Here is a 20,880-nt window from a genome sequence, read left to right on the forward strand (position 1 = left end):
CTTCGGAGGTGTTGGCCGAAGCTCGATGCCCTTAATCCACATACGGTACGAACCGGTTAGCACCTTATTTCGGCCTCCGGCTAGGGATCTAGTGAGGTGGAGTTCGATTTCTCACACATGACCTCACGGGTCACAGATAACCCTCGTCCCGAGGCAGAGATTATCCTTCATTCCCAGCCGTACGGATGTTGTTCTCCTTGGATGCATCGGAACCCTTTTCTTGCGAGGATCGCGAAAGCGAAACAAAACCTGTTAATTGGTATTCAATGGTCTGCTTGGGTGACTTACGTCCGAACAGGGGGCTTCCAGCCAGTGCGCACCGGGTCCCTCTTTTGCTCGCATTTCCCCGCCACTTGCCGGTCGACAGTCTTTCTCTTTTCGAACTCGATCGGTCCGAAAAAGGGGAAACCAATCGCACTAAAGTCCAGGGCAAGTTCACTTCAGTTCGGGCCCCCGAAGGGTTTCTTCAAGCGCCCAGGAGTAAGCAGGAGCGCAAAACCGATGACGGCATGCCTACGCGCTACAGTTTTTCGGTTTTTCGGGGGCACCAACGCCGGTGAAGTTGGCTATTATGCAATGCCCGCCTGCTGCATGTGGACCCGGCCGGCCCATGATGTCCTTCCGAGATCGAAAAGACACAACCGTTAAGACAGACGTGGGGAAAGGAAGAAAGAAAGAAGGAAAAAAAGAAACAGAACAGCGCGAGGTAAAAGCCCGCCCGAACCGGTGTCGCGAGCGGTGATAATCGGGTGCTTGGAGTAAGTCGGCGGAGGACCTCCACGGCGGAGGACGCCTGGAGGACGAATTCGGCGTGCGCCGTATAAAACTGGAGCAGTGGTACCTTTTTTTGGACAGTACCCAGGGAGTGTCGGTCGGCGTACGTTGGGGTTCAGATTTTGGCGATCGGTTTTAGGGCGAGCGATTCGACGCGGAATCAAAACAGTGACACGCACCATCAAACAGTGATCTTGACCATCGAGTGATCGAAGGCTTCGAAGTGAGGCGAAGTCATTCTTAGTGGATAGAACCATCAGAACCGCACGATGCGTTGCTTTGTGGTGTTCAGTGCGCTAGTACTTGCCCTGGTCAGTGCTCGACCGGAAGGCTACAGTTACTACACTCCGCATGGTGGTTCCGGCTCCGGCCATGGCGCCGCGACCTCAAGTGCTAGTTTATCGTTCGGGTCCGGGTCGGCGGTTGTGAGCGGCCCGAGTGAACTGGAAGACTGTGAAGAGCCTAGCCACGAGCAGTTGAGCCCGTACCAGCACAGCCAGCTACATTACTTCACGCCTCAAGTGACGGCTGGTCATTCGGGATCGTCCTCTTCGTCTTCATCATCCTCTTCGTCGTCGTCGTCGTCGTCGTCGTCGGCGGGCCTGTCGTCGTTGTACCTTGGAGCAGGAGCAGGACATCAGCAACAGCACCATTCCGTGCCGACCGCCCACGTCCAAGAGTCTGTGTCTGGTGGTTCCTCCGCACTGTACCACTATCAGACACAGCCGAAGGTCGTCACGCAGGAGGTGCACCATCATGTACAGCCTCAGGTAGAATACTTCACCGACGTGCATCAGCATCAGCAGTCGCACTATCACCATCAGGACCACCATACACCGGCCACCGTGCACTACGTACAGCAGCCCGTCGTCAAGGAGGAGGTCCACAAGCACGTCTATGTGCACGTCGCGCCGGAGGAGAAGGAAGAGATTCACCAAAAGGTGGTCCTGCCGACCTACACCAAGCAGAAGCACTACAAGATCATCTTCATCAAGGCACCAGCGCCTCCTAGCGTCGGTAAGGTGGTCCTACCGCAGCAGCCGGTCAACGAGGAGAAGACCCTCGTCTACGTGCTGCACAAGAAGCCCGAGCTCGAGCAGGAGATCGTTGTTCCGGCACCGGTCGCGGCAAAGCCCAGCAAGCCCGAGGTCTACTTCATCAAGTACAAGACCAAGAAGGAGGAACAGCATCACCACACGTATCATCATGAGGAGTCGCACAAGGCGTCCTCAGGCGTATCGTACGGAGGAAGCAGCACGGCCAGCAGCCTCAACGTCGGTGCCGGATTCGAAGCCTCGGATCTGACCGGCTACGGAGGTTCGTTCAGCACCAGCTTTGCGCCGATCGTCGTGACGGAGGGCTCGTACCATCATCACAGCAGCACGCCGGCCCCGGTTAAGGTGACCACCGTCCACTCCGTCCTATCCTCGTCGGCTGCCCCGTCCGCCCACGGAAAATCGCAGAGTATCAAAGTGAGCAACGTCGGACTTTCGGGCTACTCGGCCGGTGGTGGTCGCCAGCGCGGTACCAAAAAGCCGTGCAGCAGCAAGTGTAGCAAGTCTACCAGCGCTCCGCTCACGGTCAACGATGGAGGCTCGCTGGATGCCTTCATTTCCAACGTGTTCTGAGCGCAGTCGGCAGAACGTCCTTAGTTACAAGTAGCGATAGTAGCATCCTTTCTAGTACACTTCATGAGGTTCATTAGGAACCAACAGTAGACGACCAACCTCAGACGTACCTTCCTGCTGTAGGAGCTTGTTCACAGTTCTATGGCATCTCCTGCCCAGTTTTCCTCCAGCCCCACGAGTCCCATCTACATTCGTCGTCCATTTCGCGAAGGGTTATGAATAAAATCCTAGCTAATACATAAGTCTTCTGTCACTTCTTCTGCGCTAATCGTATTGACTTGCATCCAGTAGCATCTTCACCCTCGGTACGGTTACGCAATCCGAACCGACAGTTGCACGTGCGTTAGCTACCCAAACGCCTTCCACCGTACAAAATCCACCTGATCCACGCCGAGCCGAGCCGAGTCCGGTTGTGAAAGGGCCCAATGATCGATAACAACCATCCTTTCGGACGAAAGAGAATGCAAGCATGTATGATGACTCGCTAGCCTCTCAACTGTACCTCATCTACCTCGTACAACATACGTACTCTCCTTCCACTGTCCCATGTTGATAATGTTGATGTCCTCCACTTCCCCCCGGACCATTGCGCCTCGTCACCATCCCCGCTTTCCCCAGCCACAGATCGGTAGGTAGGTAATTAGTGGCGCGAATTGACCACGATTTGTCGCCTCCGAAGGCGACGGTGTACAACGTGCGGCCCGACCACGCTTCGGAGGTCATGTTGGTTTTTGTTTTGCTTTCTTTCACCCGTTAAGGGGGTTTTGTTTTTGTCTTCCTCCTCCCCATTCCAGATGACGATTTTTCCAATTAACCTCTCCGAGCTCTTCCCGGGCCGAATCGAATGCCTTGTTTCGCCAATTTCGCTAATGTTTTACTGCGTCCTTCTTGTCGCTCGAAATTGACTGACCTAGCGCAGCCAGCACCCAGCGTTCCCTTCCCGTGTCAGCCGGCGAGCCTTGACGCAACAGGTGCCAGATAACCGAACGACGTTCGAATTTGATGACCGATCACCATCGAAGGTGGCCGCGGCCGATGTACAACTTACTTCACATCATACTCGTCATGTGTGTTTTGTTTCTTTCCCCTTCACTCTGTATCTCTGTTTTTTCGCGCCAAACTCCTTAAGCACGGCGGCCGCAGTCACTTCGTGGCAGTTTATGCCAATTAAACTTCTTCAATTTAGAAACTGATTTTAAAAGAAGCATGCCTCTCTCAACTTTAACCAAAAACCAAATTTTCCATAATACGTTAGTTTATGTAATATTAAAACATTTACGCTCCGTCTTAACGTGTCTTTAGCACAGACCTAAAATATTTTATCTTTAATCTCATTATGAACACTTTTTCAGCTTCAAAGTATACAAAACGAGTAAAACAAATGCAAAAGATTAAGCAAAATATCAGAGAAGTAAAATGGAAAAAGTAAAATGCTAAAATCATGAAACTTTGGTAGATTAGACTACCCAGAAAAAAAATCAATTAAAAGAAATGAAATCATAGTATTAATAAAAAATCTAAAAAGTTGTAAATCAAAAAGACTTGTACAAGCTTTATAAACCTTTGCAAGATATATACAAAAGCTGAAGCAAAATATTGCATAACAGCTACATAGAAAAAAAAAGCTGAAATCATGAAACACTAACACATTATACTATCTAAATTTTGAAAGGTGTATCTTGGCATTGTAATTCATCACTTGAAAGTAAAAGACCAAGCATGTCTATTGAATTTTACCATCGGGTCATAGGTTACCCACTCGCACGCGGTAAATGCAAACAGCCGTACCGTGTTCTAGGATTTTCCAACCATTTTAATTGGAAAAACACACTCACGCATATCCTTGAACATCCATTAACGACACAATCTTTCGGCCGATACAAAACACTCCAATAAGTGCTTCCAATTGGCAACGAATAGAATTTATAATCCGTCCCTCGTCCTCTTCCACCCTCCTCGTACCCAGCGGGCGATCAATCGAGCTTTCAAGCCGATGACGGCAATAGGAATTACACTTTTCCTTGACTCGTCGATTGTTTGCTCTACTGTGATTTGTTGCTTCTTCTTTGTATCGAATAACTAGTTTTCTCACGTGTTGGCCCCAAACGCAAGATATGTTGCGGTCATGCGGTCACGCATTGCCATGCCGCATCTTCAGCAACTTAATTTGACGAAGGTCGGTGCGGGTCGATTGACGTAGAGCATTGCGGAACGCTCTGTCAAGTGCCCTGAAATAAAGAAGTTTATTACCATCCCAAAAAAAAAGGCAGTAAAGAAAACAGAGAAACATTTGTGTTTGTTATAAAAAATTTGTCACCGTTATTTTTTTTATTCTATTCGAGGTGTGCCAAGGGATCCTCCGGAAGGTCGAAGAACCGCCGGCACATCGCTCGGCGTATGCGATATCCTTACATTATTAAATAACAAAATGGTAACGACTATGGCTTTCTCTCTCGCTGATGTTCTTTTTCTTCTCTTCCCCACCTGCCGCTCGAATTAATCGGAAACCCAGTAAGCTGCTGCTGTGGTGTTATCCTTTCGAGATTTTGTTTGTTGTTCTTTCTCCTATCTGACCTCCTAACGTTTTTCTGAAAGCAAGCAGTGCGTAGCGAAGAAAAGGTTCGATCGAAGAAACCGTTGCATGTCAATGTTTTGTGCTTTACGTGGTCTATATACAGACACCAGTCGTAGTCCTTGCCGCTCGTTGACACCGGGAAGCGCCGCAACGAGCGGAAGGTCCACCAACTGACGACCGATCGGGTGCACGGACCACTTCCGTCCCGCGCACCGCGATCGTTTAATCTCGTTAGTCCATTCGGCGAACTGCGCCAAACTCTTTCGCTCTCGCGTGTTCTCGTCCTGAAGTCCGTTCGTGCGTTGTAAGTAGGTTGTGCGGGTGTTGGGAAGGGGACGGGTATACACTGGCCGCAGGGGCGTAGGGATGTGCGTGCGTGCGTGTACCACTTTAGTACGGTCCGGACTGGCCCGGGGGTCCGTACTCGGGCTTCGGCTGCGACTGCTTCTCCTTCTGGGTCTTGTACTTGATGAAGTAGACCTCCGGCTTGCTGGGCTTGGTCGGGGGCGGCGTCGGGATGACGATGTCCTCCGGCTCTTCCGGCTTCTTGTGCAGCACGTAGACGAGCGTCTTCTCTTCGTTCTGCGGCTGCACCGGGATGATCGGTGCCTTCGGGGCCGGCGGGCTCGGCGCCTTGATGAAGATGATCTTGTAGTGCTTCTGGGCCGGCGCGACCGGGCTCACTCGCGGGTAGTAGACCTCCTCCTTCTCCGGTGGCGGCACGTGCACGTAGATGTGCTTCTGCACGACCTGCTGGGCCGGGCTGTAGTTGTAACCACCGCCGCCACCCGAGTTGCTACCTGCTGGCGAGAACGGAAAGGGGCTTAGTTTACGACTCACGTCAACTTAAAAAACGTAGCACTAGTTATTTTTTCTTAAGAGGCTTTGACATTACTATTCCTGAGATTAATTTTACATCACAAAATTTAACCAAATCAGAATGTAATTATTTCTTTTCTAATCTTTTTTTTCTACTATCATTTCCTTAGTTTTGAATCGTACACATATGTTTTTCACTATTCTATTACAATGCCTTTGGTTGGAATTATTTTCGCTGGCACTTGAATGACACTCTACGGACCTGAGTATGGACCGCCGAAGTCGCCGATCGAGGTGAACGACGGTGCGGACGAGTACGACGAGAATCCGGCCTCCGGACGAGCGGCGGCGTACGCCAGGACCACACTTAACACCACGAACACCTTCATCGTTCTGATTCCGAGGGTATTTTTTTTCGAAACGCACTGGAAAACCGATCACCACACACAGCCTGCGACCGAAACTGGGCAACTGTAGCTAATGTTACTGGAACAATGCACAATATGAAACTGTTGCCTAGTCTGGCGGTGCACTGATTATTTATACCTACCGAGGCGGTGATTGTGCGGGGAAAAAAGAAACGAAAGAAAACCCTCGAAGCCCGGCCAGCATCCGAAGACGCGACCCACCGCCGAACCGAACATCGCTGGCTACGAGCATCGTCTCTTTCCCCCCCCCACACAGCACGCGGGGCATCATCTTTGCGCACACAACCACACGGCCCTCCCCGCTCCCGCCACCCCTTCCACGGCGGATTTTCTCGCCCGGCCGGACACCGAGGATGCTGTTGAAGATGGGCTCGGGATGGCATCCACTACCATTCGCGAACCCATCCACCACCATTGCAGCGTGGTATGGAGCGAGTGAATTTGTTTGTGTACCGCCGCGGTGACCCTTCTCCGGCTTCGCTGGGAACCTCTCTTCCCCTTTCCCCCGGTATTTCCCGCCCCCCACTGGCGAAACTCCAAAACCGCAACACAACCGAATTCTGCAAGACGAATCAAACGAAACGGGCTTCAACGGTGAGGAGCACATCACGGCTCGGGGAAGCTCGAAAGATGAATCTTCCGGAGGGTAGGCACTCCACTCCACAGATACCCGCTTCCCCCTGGTGAGATCAGAAAAGAAACGCGCAGGTGGAATTAATCGGATAGTTTTGCTAATCACCACTGACAAATGCGATAATGCAAGCGGGCCAATAAAAGATGACGGCTGTCCGGGGCTCGCCAGTACCAGGTGAACCACGGTGAACGGAACAGTAGCCACCACTGAACGAAAGGGAATCTTCTTCTCACTTTCCTCGCGCGCGCGACGGCGCACGGTGGTTCTCGGTGGTTCTACGGTCGCGGACAAAAAACAAAAAGCGCAACCAGTGGCTCCCCGCTTGCCAAGGGCAGGAAACCTGCTGGCGCGGTCCCGGGTGCGAATTCCCGCCATTCCGACCACGCTTTATGGCTTGCCGTTTCGGTGAAAGGTAACCAATCTCTTCCGTCCCCGACGCGCCGGAGGAGAATGTGCGTTATGACGAGAGACGAATTGGGAAAAAAACGCACACACAAACTCTGCGCGACGCGGATTTAGCATAGACTAAGATTAGGCCGACAGACTTGGACAAGCGGAGAGAGAGAGAGAGAGAGAGTGACAAAAAACGGGCCCAAGTACCGATTACCGATTACGACACAACGATCAAACCCAGCATGTGGATGTTGGATGAATGCGTTTCTAACTAAACGTGCGCTCGCCCGGGCCCACCGGCAACCGGTCCGGCTAATCGGGTTGACATTACGCGATGGTCGGTTGATTGATCACATTCCAGCATTCGAACGCCGCATTCTTCCATGAGGCAGTGTACCAAGTTGTGCCCGTCTCGTCTTCAGCGATTTTGCGGTTTTTTGTTCTCTTGAGAAATGGTCATTAGATTTAGGAAGCATGCTGTGGTTGAACAAATTTAAGTAAGTTATATTTATTTTTCTTTAATTAAGATGTGTCGGTCACTCTTTAAAATGTTTTGTTCATTACGTTTGGCCCGCTTTCAGATTAATGATTGACATCTTTTCTGAAAATGTTTTATTATTAACGTCTAACGTAGTCAACGTTATCAGCGATTAAAAAACTAAATAATTGACCGTATCACGCAACGTTGCCTATAAATATTTATTTTGATTACTCTGAATCCATACAGTTTAATAAAGATTATTTTAGGCTCAACGGGATTCCTTCGAGAGCCTTGTATTAAACGTTAAAATTATCAAACCTCATAGTTAGATCCTGAAAACCCATATTCATTCAAATATAATTTGTATAAGCATGTTTTATAATTAAGGATACTCCGATACGAAGGACACGTTTTGTTAAATGGTATGCGGGGTGTTCACCTTGAAGAATGAATCGCATTCACTTCGAGAAACATTTACGGGTCTTGACACAAGTTATTAAAAATTTGTCTTTGATTTGCCAAGAATATGATACTATTCAGCTGATTGAGCTGCTGAGCCAAATAACATTTTCAACAATCATAGAAGAACTTATACCACGGATAACAAAAACTGACCATACAAATAGTTTATATAATTTATTGTTCATATTACATTAAATATCGGTGAGCTTTCTTTCCTCAGCGTTGCCGGTTGAACGATGCTAACATTTAGAATTGATCCTAATGGATCGATGTTTTATTTGTTTTCCGTCAAATCTCCTTGCCACGCTCTCGTTAACTCCCATTTTCCTTGTCTTTGCCCGCCCATCAATTACCTTCGGTCGCTTTTGTATTCCCTACATGGGCGAACCTTCATTGCAATATTACATTTCCTTCTTGAGCAACCGATTTCCCCAGCTTTTCACTTCCTCTATTATGCAAGCCAGCGTAGGTTCATCTTTCCGTCGGGCACACGAACGCGGACACGGCCCGGTCGGCTAAAGGTCGCCCTTCGAGAGCACTTATCGTCGCGTAAGGGCCACGGTGCGGTATACTTATGGCGTCCAAACACTACCCTGCTCGTCCTCGCCGTTAATGGTGCACCCACGGTCGAGTTTATACATTTCCCGAAGGTGACTTAGATTTATACGACCATCTGACCAAAGGGACCTGGTCCTACAGGCAACTGGTCCTTCTGTTTGCCAAACCGGGTTCTGCTGATGGTGCCATTTTCCTAGCGCTTTGGGGGGAAAAGAAAGATCATTCGCTCTGGCCGAAGCGAAAGATCATTCGCTTTCCCGAGCGTTATGGTGCTGGAATCGGATTGAATAACATCTTTCGAAGCAATGCCAGCCTGTCAGTCTGGCGTGCAGTGGATTGATCGCGACTCCGAAAAAAGACTCCGTTTGCAACAATTCAATCAAACTCTTCCGACCGCTTGGCTTGTATGGGGGGGGGGGAATGCATCTCGTACTGGAAACCGAGGCAAGCGGTTCGACGAAAGCTGGCAGAAAGTTGGCGGCACGAATCACGAGATCTCCCCCTGAGACACCGTGTCCGATTTGCGTTTTCTGCCGGTTCGTGGCCGCCGTTTGACGAAGGGTTCGCCAAACTGACTGGTTCAAGGCGCTGCTATTTTCAGCCAGAAGCAGAAGGAATCGATTCGGGGCCGACCTCGCTCGAGATGAATACCCTTTTTTTTGCACCAATCGCTCCGATCCGGCAGCAAAACACTTCCCGATCTTTTGCGGCCTGCGGATGGGCCGCATTTCTGGCGCTCAGTGCGGAGGCCGCATCGTTTGGGAGACCCCATCCGTCACGCCACCATCGAAGGGTTGTAGAATTTACATAACGCCAGGCCAGGTTACCGGAGCGGACGCTGGAGGACTCGGTGCTCGCCTACTGAACTGATTTTGCTGAAGCCGTAAGTTACGAGTGCAACGCGAACGGTTAACCTGAAAACAACCCTCCAGGTTAACAGACGCACACACACACACACTCGGGCCAAGCACGGTGGCACGACCCTCGGACCGAATTTGGCGGACCCGATCCGCTACGCAAATCATCACTTTGTTCCATCAATCTTTCTTCGGGGGGGATTCACTCTCGAGGGCGCCGCTCGGAGCGAGGATAGGCGCCCCGGTCGGGTCAAACAAACTCAAACCGCCGATGCCGCCGATGCTACCGACGATGATGATGATGATGATGGTGATGGGGATGCCTCCTCGGCTCGCAGTACGCCGTTTGAAAGCGAGAGTCTTAACCGTTTGACCTTGCATAATTACACACTCCGCGCGCTCACCTCTCCGGCTACGCACTTGCTGCGGTGGCCATTTCCCGTGTCTACCGTTTCTTGTTGCTGCATTGTGGTTTTATTATATGTTCATTTCCCTTCACTTGGAGTCCCGCGTTCGGCACCGGCTCGTGCAGGATCTTCCAAGTCGGGTCGGCTAGAATGGCGTAAGCGAAGATCTTGTTAAGCTTAGCAGCGGCGTTGGCGAAGTGTAACGATCACGATCCGGAGGATGAATCCGTAGTGACCAATAATAACTGGCACAGGCTACTGTCAAGTGCTCACGTATAACCGATACTTGAGCCTATTACGGCATTTAAAGCGTTTCGAATACAAACAGCTACATCCGAGTGTGCTGCGTTGGTTGTACTACAACCACTAAACCTTCCGAAAGAAGAACATCGCGCTGAAGTACAGGACCCTCGAACTCTAAACCCCCGGTAGCAACCGGCCTGACGTCGGCCACTCACGGTGACATAAATTGATCCGTCGAAATGCTACTTGAGTGAAGTTTTATTCCACACTTCAAAAACTGGTCCATCTGCAAGCCGGGTCGAGTATTAGAGCGACCGGAGACCTTCGGCGTACCACACGACATTTGGAAGATGTCACCGGCTGACCGATCCCGCGGTCGCGTCATGGTTTTGAAAGGAAAATTTACCCCGAGGGCGCTATGAACCGCGGCCAAGCCATCCATTGCTTGCCATTTTGTACGTTAGTCCTTGGTTTGGACGTTGTGCTTCACCTTTTCATTTTCGCGTGTCTTATTTCCTGCGGAGTCAAGTGCAGCTATGAAAGGGGGTGAAAGAAAATGAAATTAAAGGAAAAAATCCCCTCGCGCAGGGGGGGAGGACAATGCGAATGTCGAAAAGGCAAACACTCGCACGAGGGTGAGCGCAAATTAAATTCAACTTAAACCGTACCGCCAGTGCGGACGCGGATGCGTCGGGTGGTCGGTGCAGAGATTCAAGGTCGAACCGGACAAAAGGACGGCCATCGGATTGACCAGAGTGTTCGAGTTCAACCCGCCTGCCGGACGATCGGCTGCCGAACTCACCGGTGTGCAGGAAGTGGAATTTTCAAGCTGCCACCGGTTTTCCCGCACGGACGGCGAGTGGTTTTCCAGCACTTTCCGCCAACCGCCAGCCGGCAGCTGCATGCCGCTATTGTTACATAATTACAAGCCGTCGATCGAAACGCTCGTGAATGGGGCCCGCTAATGAGCTGAGAAAAAGCTGAACCGGCTGGCCCAATGAAGATGTTCGAGTTTGTGTTCGATCACGAGCTTCCACAGCTCGTTCCTCACTCGTCCAGCTTGATGAGGCGATGCGCAAGGGTTCCGATTTGGAGTGTCCTCAACGCGGAGGAAAACTTATCTTCGGTTGGAAAGCCTCCGTTCGCTCTCCTCAATCAATTAAATTTAAATTGAGCAAGTGGTCAAAGTGGCCCAGTGCCCGGTGGGGTTCACTATTTGCCAGCGAAAGCTTTGTCCACTTCCTGTTTTTTGTTAGAGTCTTTAATTGAAAGTTCAATTTACTTATAACGTGAAATTAATAACAACGAGCGAACATTCAAACTAGTCAGAACCAAAATCTATTTCATTACTTTTTATGCATTTTTCTAATTACTTGAAACTTGGCAATAAATAAAACAAAGATGATTTTCAATTAGAAAGTATGTCACCAACAAATCCTTATGAAAAACGATCATCAGCAACCATCATGCGTTTATCTCCGTTAGTAATGAGAATAGCAACAGAGATTTGCTTGAAACTGAACAATTATCACAATGATTCGAATCTTTTAGCTATTCGTTTGTGGTTTAAAATGCGAAAAATTAGTTATTGCTCGCTACAAGGATTTGAATCCTTAACAAAAATTCGAGTCCCAAAAGAGGTACTGAGTGTGAGAAAGTGTTGATAGTCCACAGCGATTAAAATCCTTTCTTAGGATCCCAAGTAGCGATCCCGGTCACTACTAACGATTCTAATTCCAAAAGTGAGTAAAATCTCTTTAGGGACTCATAAATCTTTCATAAACTCTTTTGTTTCGATCCACTATTACGAATTCGAATAGCTGTTACGAGTAGCAACTCTTTTACCTACTCACTCACTAGTTTTCGATCCGAATACCCTGTTAAAGAATCAGGTCAAAATAATTATCCGATCAGGTTACTACAAAATAAATTTATTTATCTTCTTAACACATTTCATTTCGATAGAAAAACATCATTAACCGGTTTGGTTCAAAGTTGTAATGGAGTGAAATTAAAACATAATTATCATTATCTGACTGGCAGAATTCGCTGTACCGAACGATAAATTTCAAAATTAGCCCAGCACCGCTTCCAATCCATCGACCAGTACCGTTGTGAAACCGGTACCACGGTCCCACAAAGGCCCCTCAATTACGAGCAAATGATCGAGCAGCCATAAATTAAATGACAGAAGATTGGCTAAACAGTTCGGGAGCCCCGCTTTCCCATCCCAAGCTGGCCCCAAAGAAGTCCCACGCAATTACGGCATGCTCGAAAGCCCGAAAGTACATTTTTATTTGCTGCAACACTTCTCCGCTCAGCCGTTACTTTTACCGGCTCGTTTGAATTCGGCTACCTTCTTCTTCCTTGTTTCTACCGCCGTTCAAACAGTGCATAATTTTGGCATGAATAATGCATAACAACGATACTATCTCCCCGCGGTCGGGTGGACTTCCTCCCGCGGCCGTCTAATCAGCGTCGATCTTAACGATCCATCTTTTGGCAAAGAAAAACGGGACCCACCCGCCATCATCCCGACCCGCCCCGCAGCGCAAGGCCACATGCCGCCCACGCCTTCAGCACACCCCCCACTTTGCTCGGCTGGGGGGGTATGGTACAGTTTCGGAGCGCCACAAATTATATCATACTATCGTTCATTAACATTAGCATTACGTCAGCTTTAAGTATCTCGACCATCTACTGCTTCCTATCGACAACCAACTCAACGCCTCCTATCTCGCCCCCACTATTTCTGTGTTTCTCTGCTCTTTCTCTCCCTCTATGGTGCTACGCTATAAACATCCTTTTTTTTTTTTTCATTGTTCGAACTATATGCCCAAGAATGGGGGTGTCATTTTACGCTTTTCATGCTTCACGATCTCGATTACGACGGTACGGATCGGACAGAGAGCACTTCCCTCACCTATGTCCCAGTAGTTGCTGTAGCAAACGTTGAGGCGGGGGAGAAAAACGAATCCGAAACAAACCCAGACCTCCGGCGGCAGCATCCCGCTTCGTTCCCCCGGGGTGCTAGGTGGAGCGAAGCACAATTATTGCACTCGTACCCCGTTGAAAACAAATCGCTCCCATTCCAAGCGGCAAAAGTCGGCGCAAGATCATAATTATTTCGATTTATTTTTCATTTTTATCCCCCGACCGGGGTTTACCTTCTTTTTCCTTCCCCAAATGGAAATATTAAGACGTGCACGTGAAAGAGACCGTGAATGCTGTGATTTACTTACCAACCCTGCCCCACCGCATGGACCCCGCGAGAAGTAAAGGGAGAAAATCAAAGCGGTGGAAACTATCCCACCCGGTGTAATTTAAAACGAAAATAAATTAAACCAACGGAATTAAGCCGACGAAACAGTGAGTGCAGATACAAAGATGAGTTATTTCTTCTGTCAGTAGTTGCTGGTAGGAAAAACTTCGTTTGCTTTCGGACAAACAGACGAAGGAAGCGAAAATAAACCACGACAGAATGATCAAACTGTTTCATCTTGGATGCTACGGGAAGGTGCCGGAAAATGTGTAATTTTTCACAATGGTCCCAACGGTGGAGCGTAAACAATTCATGTTTAGCAGAGCCACGGCAAAGGGTGCTTTTTTAAAAGCCTTAAGAGGCTTTTCGTGGCTTGATGATCCTGTCCGCGGGAAAGAAAAGTGAAGGTGAAAGACAACAAACTACGAGTCGGTAACAGCTCACGAAAAGGGGCGGGAAAAGCCCATGCAGTGGGAAAATTACTCACGACGATCGACAAAAACTGCACGAAAGATAATACGCTTTAAAACCTGCTGAATGTTAACCCTCAAGTGGGTTGTCGACTGGAATGGGTGTTTGTTTGTTTATTTGCTTATGGATGCGCTCAACAATTGGCAATAAAGTTGTTTAGATAATAATAAATGTTCGATTTTTTTCTACAAGATAATGTACAAGTTTATATGAGAAATGATAGGTGGGCAATAGTTTAAAGCTCTATGTTTGTGAGTTCCTCTTTAATTATATCTTTGTTATACTGTTAGAAAAATCTCAAAAACACAACAAACCTTATTACAAATAAATAAGCATTTCAAAGCCCCCCATACTCCAAAGAAAGTACAAGACATTCACATTCTCTGAAGGGTTCGCTGCAAGCCGCAATATGTGTTGAGTGAGCAGACTCAACACCACACTGGGTCGCCAGGGCATTGGGCCAAACTAGGTGATTGTGCCCATATAACCCCACTGCCTGGCACCATAACCAATGCATCCCCAACGTTATGCGCACGTCGGAAGCGAAAACAGCTGAGTGGGAACCCTATGATGGCTCGTGTGTACGTGCATTTAGGATTTGGGAGCATCTTATGCCTAAAATGTGTAACCCTGCCGATCATGCCGAAGGTAACGATCATCTAATTAAAGTCAAGCCGATTTTTCCATATCTGACTGTTTAAGCATAGCTCGCTCAATGTGGCATCATAATTCTCAACGCACTAAATATAAGTCTCATATGCGGCATTGTCCGAGTACGGTGCACTAGTTCAAGGTTGCTCGCTACGTTTCAGTAGGACAAGAGAACAATTCAGTCTTCCTTTTCTCGGCCACCTTTCATGGCAAACTTAGCTGCGGCCAATTTGCAAGCACGAGTTTCTTTTGCTTGGTAAAAGATATAATGGACGGTCAAACGAAAGGCATCAATGCGCTCTAAAACCGGGGGTTCGTCGCTTCAACCGTAGGTTTAAAAGAAAATGGAATAAACATGCATGCAATCGATGAAGGCTACGAGCAGTCCATAATACTGTGTGAATGATTGAAATTGGAAGATGTCAGTAAAATTTAGGAAAAATTAGATTATCCATTAAATTGCTATTTTTTATCGTACCTCCTTTATACACATTTTTCAATAAGGCTGATTTTGTAATCCATCCCATACTGACAAAAAAGGGCATCTAAAACAAGCGATAACCAAAATGCGATAAACCAACAGAAATTTGGACAATAACCAGCGCTAGCCTTTCGTAAGATAGTCGTTTGATTTTTCCTTTCATTTTCAACTTTTCCAATGAAAACAAAAAATAATATACACACACACACAAACCAAGTTTCACATGTTTTTAACCATTTTTTCGGCTAAACGCTTCGTGCAAAAACGATCCCAAGGTGATGGCCCGCTTGCGCTTAACAATGCGTGCGTTTAAAACTGTTTTATTTCGATACGAAAGTGAATGGCCGGCAGAACATTGACAAAAAAATCACTAAACTAAAACGATGCCGACCGACATCTTCTCCTTTCGTGTTGGGCATCGTTAATTTTATTACACACATGCCTGTTTGAAGTTTCAGGTCCGATAAAACGAGCGCGTGAAGGAAAGGGAAATCATCCACTCTAATGGACATCCCATCGGGACGAAAACTGGAAAGCTGGAAGTAGTCAGTCATTCGGTTAGAGTTTTGGCGGTGGGAAGTCGCTTAAAAAGAAGCGAGAAAAATCAAAATTATGTCACCTGCACATTCCTCCGTCCGCGGAGCTTCGAGCCTGCGTCCCCTTCCTCAAGTGTTGATTGTGGATGGAATTATGCTGTACGGACCAACAGTTGTAGCAGTTGGTTGGAACATTGAAAGTACACGATTCGCTGCACCTCACACGGGCTCTATATTTCCAATCGACTCAATTTCGAATAGTCGACATCAATTTCGCAAAATTATCTCTCTTGGATTTTTTTCTCATGCGTGGCAATTATTCAGTCTTACATGAGATAATGTTAATGCGAAAGACTAGTCAAACTAAAATATTGTTGATACGACAACTTACCCTCTAAACCATGCTTTGAACGTTATTTCTACTCCCCTATACGTTTCCTTATAACTCCTTTCTAAAACAGCTTACAAGCAGTCCATACAATTTAAAATGAACCAATTGATTCTCAACGGTGCCTAATTCCGTCTTACCTTAGTCTTCCAGGTCAGTTACAGATCCTCTTGGGTGACATATAACGTTTCGCGGACATAGTAAAGTTGGATGTGGTGTTTTGATTAATTCCAAAAATTTGTATCAGTTTCATATCCAAGCTATACAGCTTGACTTCGGCGATTTATTGGACGAGACAAACGGAGGAATAGCTGAGCGCGTTGGCTCAAGAGACGAAGCGTTGCTCAAATCACGGAGATTATCGTAGGGAAGATCTTACTGAGTGGTAACGGCAGTAAATTGTTATATTTTAAACTAGCAAATATATTACATGGTTCGGTAAAAGCTAAGGAAATCGTCCACTAGGTATCAGAAAATCTATGTAAGAATAATAGAAATCTAGACAAAACCTCTTGCAGGTCCATGAAATGCTCCTATAGTTCAAGTTCTTTGAGAAAATAAGCTAAAACAGATACCAACAAAAGGGAGCTTTACCCTACCATAAGGGGTATGAACCCGTCGAATCTGAGCTACTTCAGTCGCGCGGCATGGCGAATGTTCGCCTGCCAATGCAGAGAGTGTGTCGCTAATGTGTCGGATTATTTCATAATTCCATTATGTCGAACTAAAAAAACAGCTTAGCGAACGTTTTGCTTGTTCTAAACCACGCTGTTTAGGGATGGAGAAATAATTACTCTTTCGCTAAGTGCACCAAACTTATGTCACACTTCGGCCATCGAGAGGCATCTGCTTTCCTTACATAATTAGATAAGATGTTAGATTAGATACATCTTTTAGTTTACAGTTTCAATATCCGCACTGTCTCTCTTTCCCTTTCTCTCCGTTTCTTTCATTGCCCGACGTGTGTTAAGTGTCGGTTCACCAGCCATTTTAACATTTGTGTAGAAACTTCGCTACTTCGCCAGTTAAACAAAAATCCCACGTTCAACTATTACTCGAAGACAAAGGTTATCTTAAATGGCATGCTTCTAGTGGATTATCCAAGAGCAAAGCGCATTTAAATCGTCGCATCTGCATTGCATTTCCGTATGCGCCAGACATTCCATGTTTATGTTCATATTTTATAGGTGTTTTGTCAGTTTACCTTAGCTTTTCCTGGTTCGTTTCGCGAAGTAGCCACAAGACTGCGTCTCAAAACGGCTCGATGGATCCACTCACGTGATCATCATCGCACTACACCCCCATAGTATCATCTACGGCCTCCGGGGAAGCCTCCGTTCCCAGCCTGCGGTCCCAGCCATCGATGCAACCAAGGCACACATAAATCCGAGGCTCCTTTCACGTGTGACGATGCTCGAAAACCTCTTCTTCGATCACGGCGACGTCTTGGACATCCGCCTTCCCGTTTTCGTCATCGACACGCTGACCGGTATCGACTCCCCCGTACGTTATTGCGTACGCTTTGATCATCATCTAGTACTTCCAGCCAGCAGACGTGTGTAACGGAGCCATTCATTGGCTTATCGTGAATGCTTCCGGGCCGTTAAGGACCATTGCCAACGTCGACGCCACCGGAGCTAGAGTCGCGAAGTGAGGGACTTGAAGTGTCGAAGTACGGTATCCGGATGCGTACCATGCCATTCACGAAACACCCTCTCCTGGTCACAGTGCCCAAAACTACACCAAGGGTCACTTTGGCAATTTCGCGATCGATGGACACTTTTACTTTTCGCGATTGTCCAGCGTTAAGTCACCTGCACGTGCCTTGTGATTGAAGCGGCCGAATTGAGGTAATCTTTTTAATTCGTCACTTTCTTTCATCGATTCCTTCCTACTTTGGGTATTTTTAAAGTTTTTTTTATTACTGCTTGATGTATTTTATATAGATTTATTTTTTCTTGTTATTACACCATTCTCACAAATGTTATCACCACTGCTGCCTCTTGGTAGTATCTAGGTTTTTTTTCATGCGTGTCTATTATTCAGTCTTCGATAGGATGATAACAATAAATGAGAAAGACTCGTTGTACTACACTATGTTTGATACGATGATTTTCCGCTTTCGAAGCATGTGAAATATTTATTCTAAACCATGTTTCAAACATTCTATCTATTCCGCTACTCTTATCATTATTACTCCTCTTAAAAACTGTCCCCAAGCAGTCAACAAAGTGTAAAATTGACCAATCGGCTCTTAGCCGGGCCTTACAATCTTCCCTCATAGCTTAGTCCTCGCTGATCAGTGACAGATCTCCTTCGGAGGCATGTGACACATCGCCGCCATGGCACGGCCGGATATGGTACAGCAGCTCGAGCGAATCGTTATCCCGGAGGTAGTGGTCGTCCACGATGGTGCTCAGCGTGACGAAGTCCCGCAAACCCCAGCCCTTCTGGGGGGTGCGATCGAAGTACTCCCGGATTGTCTTGCTGATCGTCTTCGCCGGGTCGTCGTGTATGAGCTGGAAGGTGCATTCCATCCTGGAACAAGAAAGATTATTTGGGTTTAAATGTTAAGGCCATGAAAATTTTTGTTGCTTGCTTCTAATACTTGTAAAAAATGATGGCATGCAAAAATAAATAATGCAAGAGTCGAAAACTGCTTATATAGGAGAAACATCCTTCTTTAAGACGATTATTTCATTTTTAGGTAAAAAAAATTATTCAAATCGCGAAAGATAAATATTGTCAACTATATAGCAGCACAACATGTTGGGAATAAAGTATGGTTATCTTACGTACCAGCAGGGCAAACCCTTCATTAGCTCCAGATAGATGCCGAAATGATCCTCGGATATCACACACCACGCCATGATGCGCCAGCTACGTCCTAGGCAGTCAGAAAACTCGCTCGAGTAGACCACCTTGTTGTCGTCGAACGTGGAAAAATTCTGCACCACGAAGATGCCCGTCTCGTAGATGACCGGTAGTTCGCTGAAAAGAGACCGCCAAGGAAGTCAGTTCACTGAGAAATATCGGCCGTGGTAGCACATCCCCATCTTACATTTTCAAGCTGGCCGGCACGCGAATGTGCTTGAAATCCCGTATCGGCACCGACCGAATCGTATTGCACGAGTCGACCATCTTCGGTTTCATCTGGATCACCTGCGACCGACTACGGGTGGCCATTTCGCACCGCAGCCGCGTCACCTGATTATCGATGAAGTACATCTCGCCGACGATGAAATCCCGGTGCGCCTTCAGCTTCGTCATCTTGTCCTTCTCCTGTTGGGCGAGGCTGTGAATGGCGGCCTCCATCAGCTCCTCCAGCTCGTTCATCTTGACTTCCTTCACGCGCCCGATCAGCTCTATGTTCCGGTCGATCTTGTCCACCAGCGCCTCCAGCTTATCCCGGTAATGCTCCACCTTCTCTAGCTCACCGTTCATTTCGGCCACATGATGCTCGTACGTCACGTGAAGCGTCTTAAACGTATGGTCTCTGTGCCGCCCGTCGTCTGCATCCGTGGCGCACGCCTCGCAAACGCACTCATTGCACGACGAGCAGAAAAAGTTCAGTGGTTTGCCATGACGGGTGCAAAGGTCCTGTTCGGCTTCGGGATCCTCCGGCTGCCGAGTGTTCGAATCAACTCGGTCACCCCCAGTGTCCAGGTTGCGCTGCAGCTTCTCGATGTCATCGAACCAGCGGACCTTCACCAGCTGGTCCATCCGCAGGCCGAGCTTGCAGTTTGGGCAGCACTGGCTAGCTCCGGTCTCGAGCCACTCGTCGATGCAACCGTAGCAGTACATCTTGGAGCAGCGAGGGCACAGGTGGGGGTCGTTCAGCGCACCAAAGCAAATCGTACACTTGAAGATATCATTTATGCTGGTCATCAGCTGACGGCGACTATCCGGGCTGCGGCCACTGCCTCCTTTCCCGGGTTGTGAGAACTTTTTCCGCCGGCAGGCACACGCCACCGACCAGGGGGGCGATGAGCTGGCCGTCTCGGTGTGCGCAGGTGTGGCCACAAACGAAGTACTGCTGCCGGCTGCCGAAAGCGAGGAAGTAGATGTGCCCGACCGGCGGGATTCTCTCCGGGCGCCAGAAGCAGAAGTGGTCATATCGAGGCTCGAGCTGAGGCAACGTACAGGAACAGGACAATGTATTTGTTTGGTTATGTAGTCGCTCTAGTTTTTCCTAGCTACTCTTACCTAGCAAATGATCGATGCATTATTGCAAACTAATTCACACACAAATATTAAACCATTCAAAATACAAATTGATGATACAAAAGCACTATTAAACATCAAACAAAACTATTAAAACTCGATACGTGATACAAACTGACGTCACTATCGCATCGACCTTTCACATCGCAATGGCACCGAGATCACTTGAGGACAACGGATTATCGAAACCTTTGTTTCACGTTCGGAAACCGAGCTCCGATCCTAACGGCAGGGTTCATGTTGAGGGAAATAATATGTCGGTATAATAATTATCGAAATCCAATCCTTGTTCGAAATGGAACCAATTTATTCCAAACTAATAACCAAAAAAATGAAAAATTTAATTTGTTTCTTTTTATGGGAAAACTGTTAATTTTTCATTTCTCACATTTTTAATTATTGATAGAAGCGGTCCACAAATTTACCCATAGAGTGGCTTTGAGTTTGCCCAAGCAATTAGCACCGATCATGTAAACTTTCAAGACATTTCAATTCAATCCAGTTTTTAATGGGACCGCGGTTAATTCCCGCATTGTAAATGCGGACTAAAATGTGAGTCGGGAAAGCAAAGCGCGGTCAACTTCTTCCGAGCAAATGAGGCTCGCGAC

General features: G+C 47.6%; 3 protein-coding genes across 3 annotated transcripts; 1 reads left to right on the plus strand and 2 right to left on the minus strand.

The window, feature by feature from the left end:
* The first annotated feature begins 1,043 nt into the window (after positions 1-1,043).
* On the plus strand, positions 1,044-2,402 carry LOC131289768 (uncharacterized). The gene has a single exon (XM_058319078.1). The coding sequence runs from the start codon at positions 1,044-1,046 to the stop codon at positions 2,400-2,402; it is 1,359 nt and encodes a 452-aa protein (XP_058175061.1).
* A 2,965-nt stretch (positions 2,403-5,367) lies between these two features.
* LOC131289769 (probable cell-surface antigen I/II) lies at positions 5,368-6,185 on the minus strand. Its single transcript, XM_058319079.1, has 2 exons — positions 6,059-6,185; positions 5,368-5,777 (listed from the first exon to the last, which is right to left on the minus strand). The coding sequence occupies exons 1-2, from the start codon at positions 6,183-6,185 to the stop codon at positions 5,368-5,370; spliced, it is 537 nt and encodes a 178-aa protein (XP_058175062.1).
* Positions 6,186-18,270: 12,085 nt separating this feature from the next.
* LOC131286933 (E3 ubiquitin-protein ligase TRIM37-like) lies at positions 18,271-20,354 on the minus strand. Its single transcript, XM_058315944.1, has 4 exons — positions 20,255-20,354; positions 19,110-20,177; positions 18,848-19,039; positions 18,271-18,586 (listed from the first exon to the last, which is right to left on the minus strand). Exons 1-4 carry the CDS (start codon positions 20,272-20,274, stop codon positions 18,334-18,336), a joined length of 1,533 nt encoding a protein of 510 aa, XP_058171927.1. The 5' UTR covers positions 20,275-20,354; the 3' UTR covers positions 18,271-18,333.
* Between the last annotated feature and the right edge of the window lie 526 nt (positions 20,355-20,880).

Source organism: Anopheles ziemanni, chromosome 3, assembly GCF_943734765.1.
Source record: "Anopheles ziemanni chromosome 3, idAnoZiCoDA_A2_x.2, whole genome shotgun sequence".
In the NCBI taxonomy this organism is placed as follows: Eukaryota; Metazoa; Arthropoda; class Insecta; order Diptera; family Culicidae; genus Anopheles; species Anopheles ziemanni.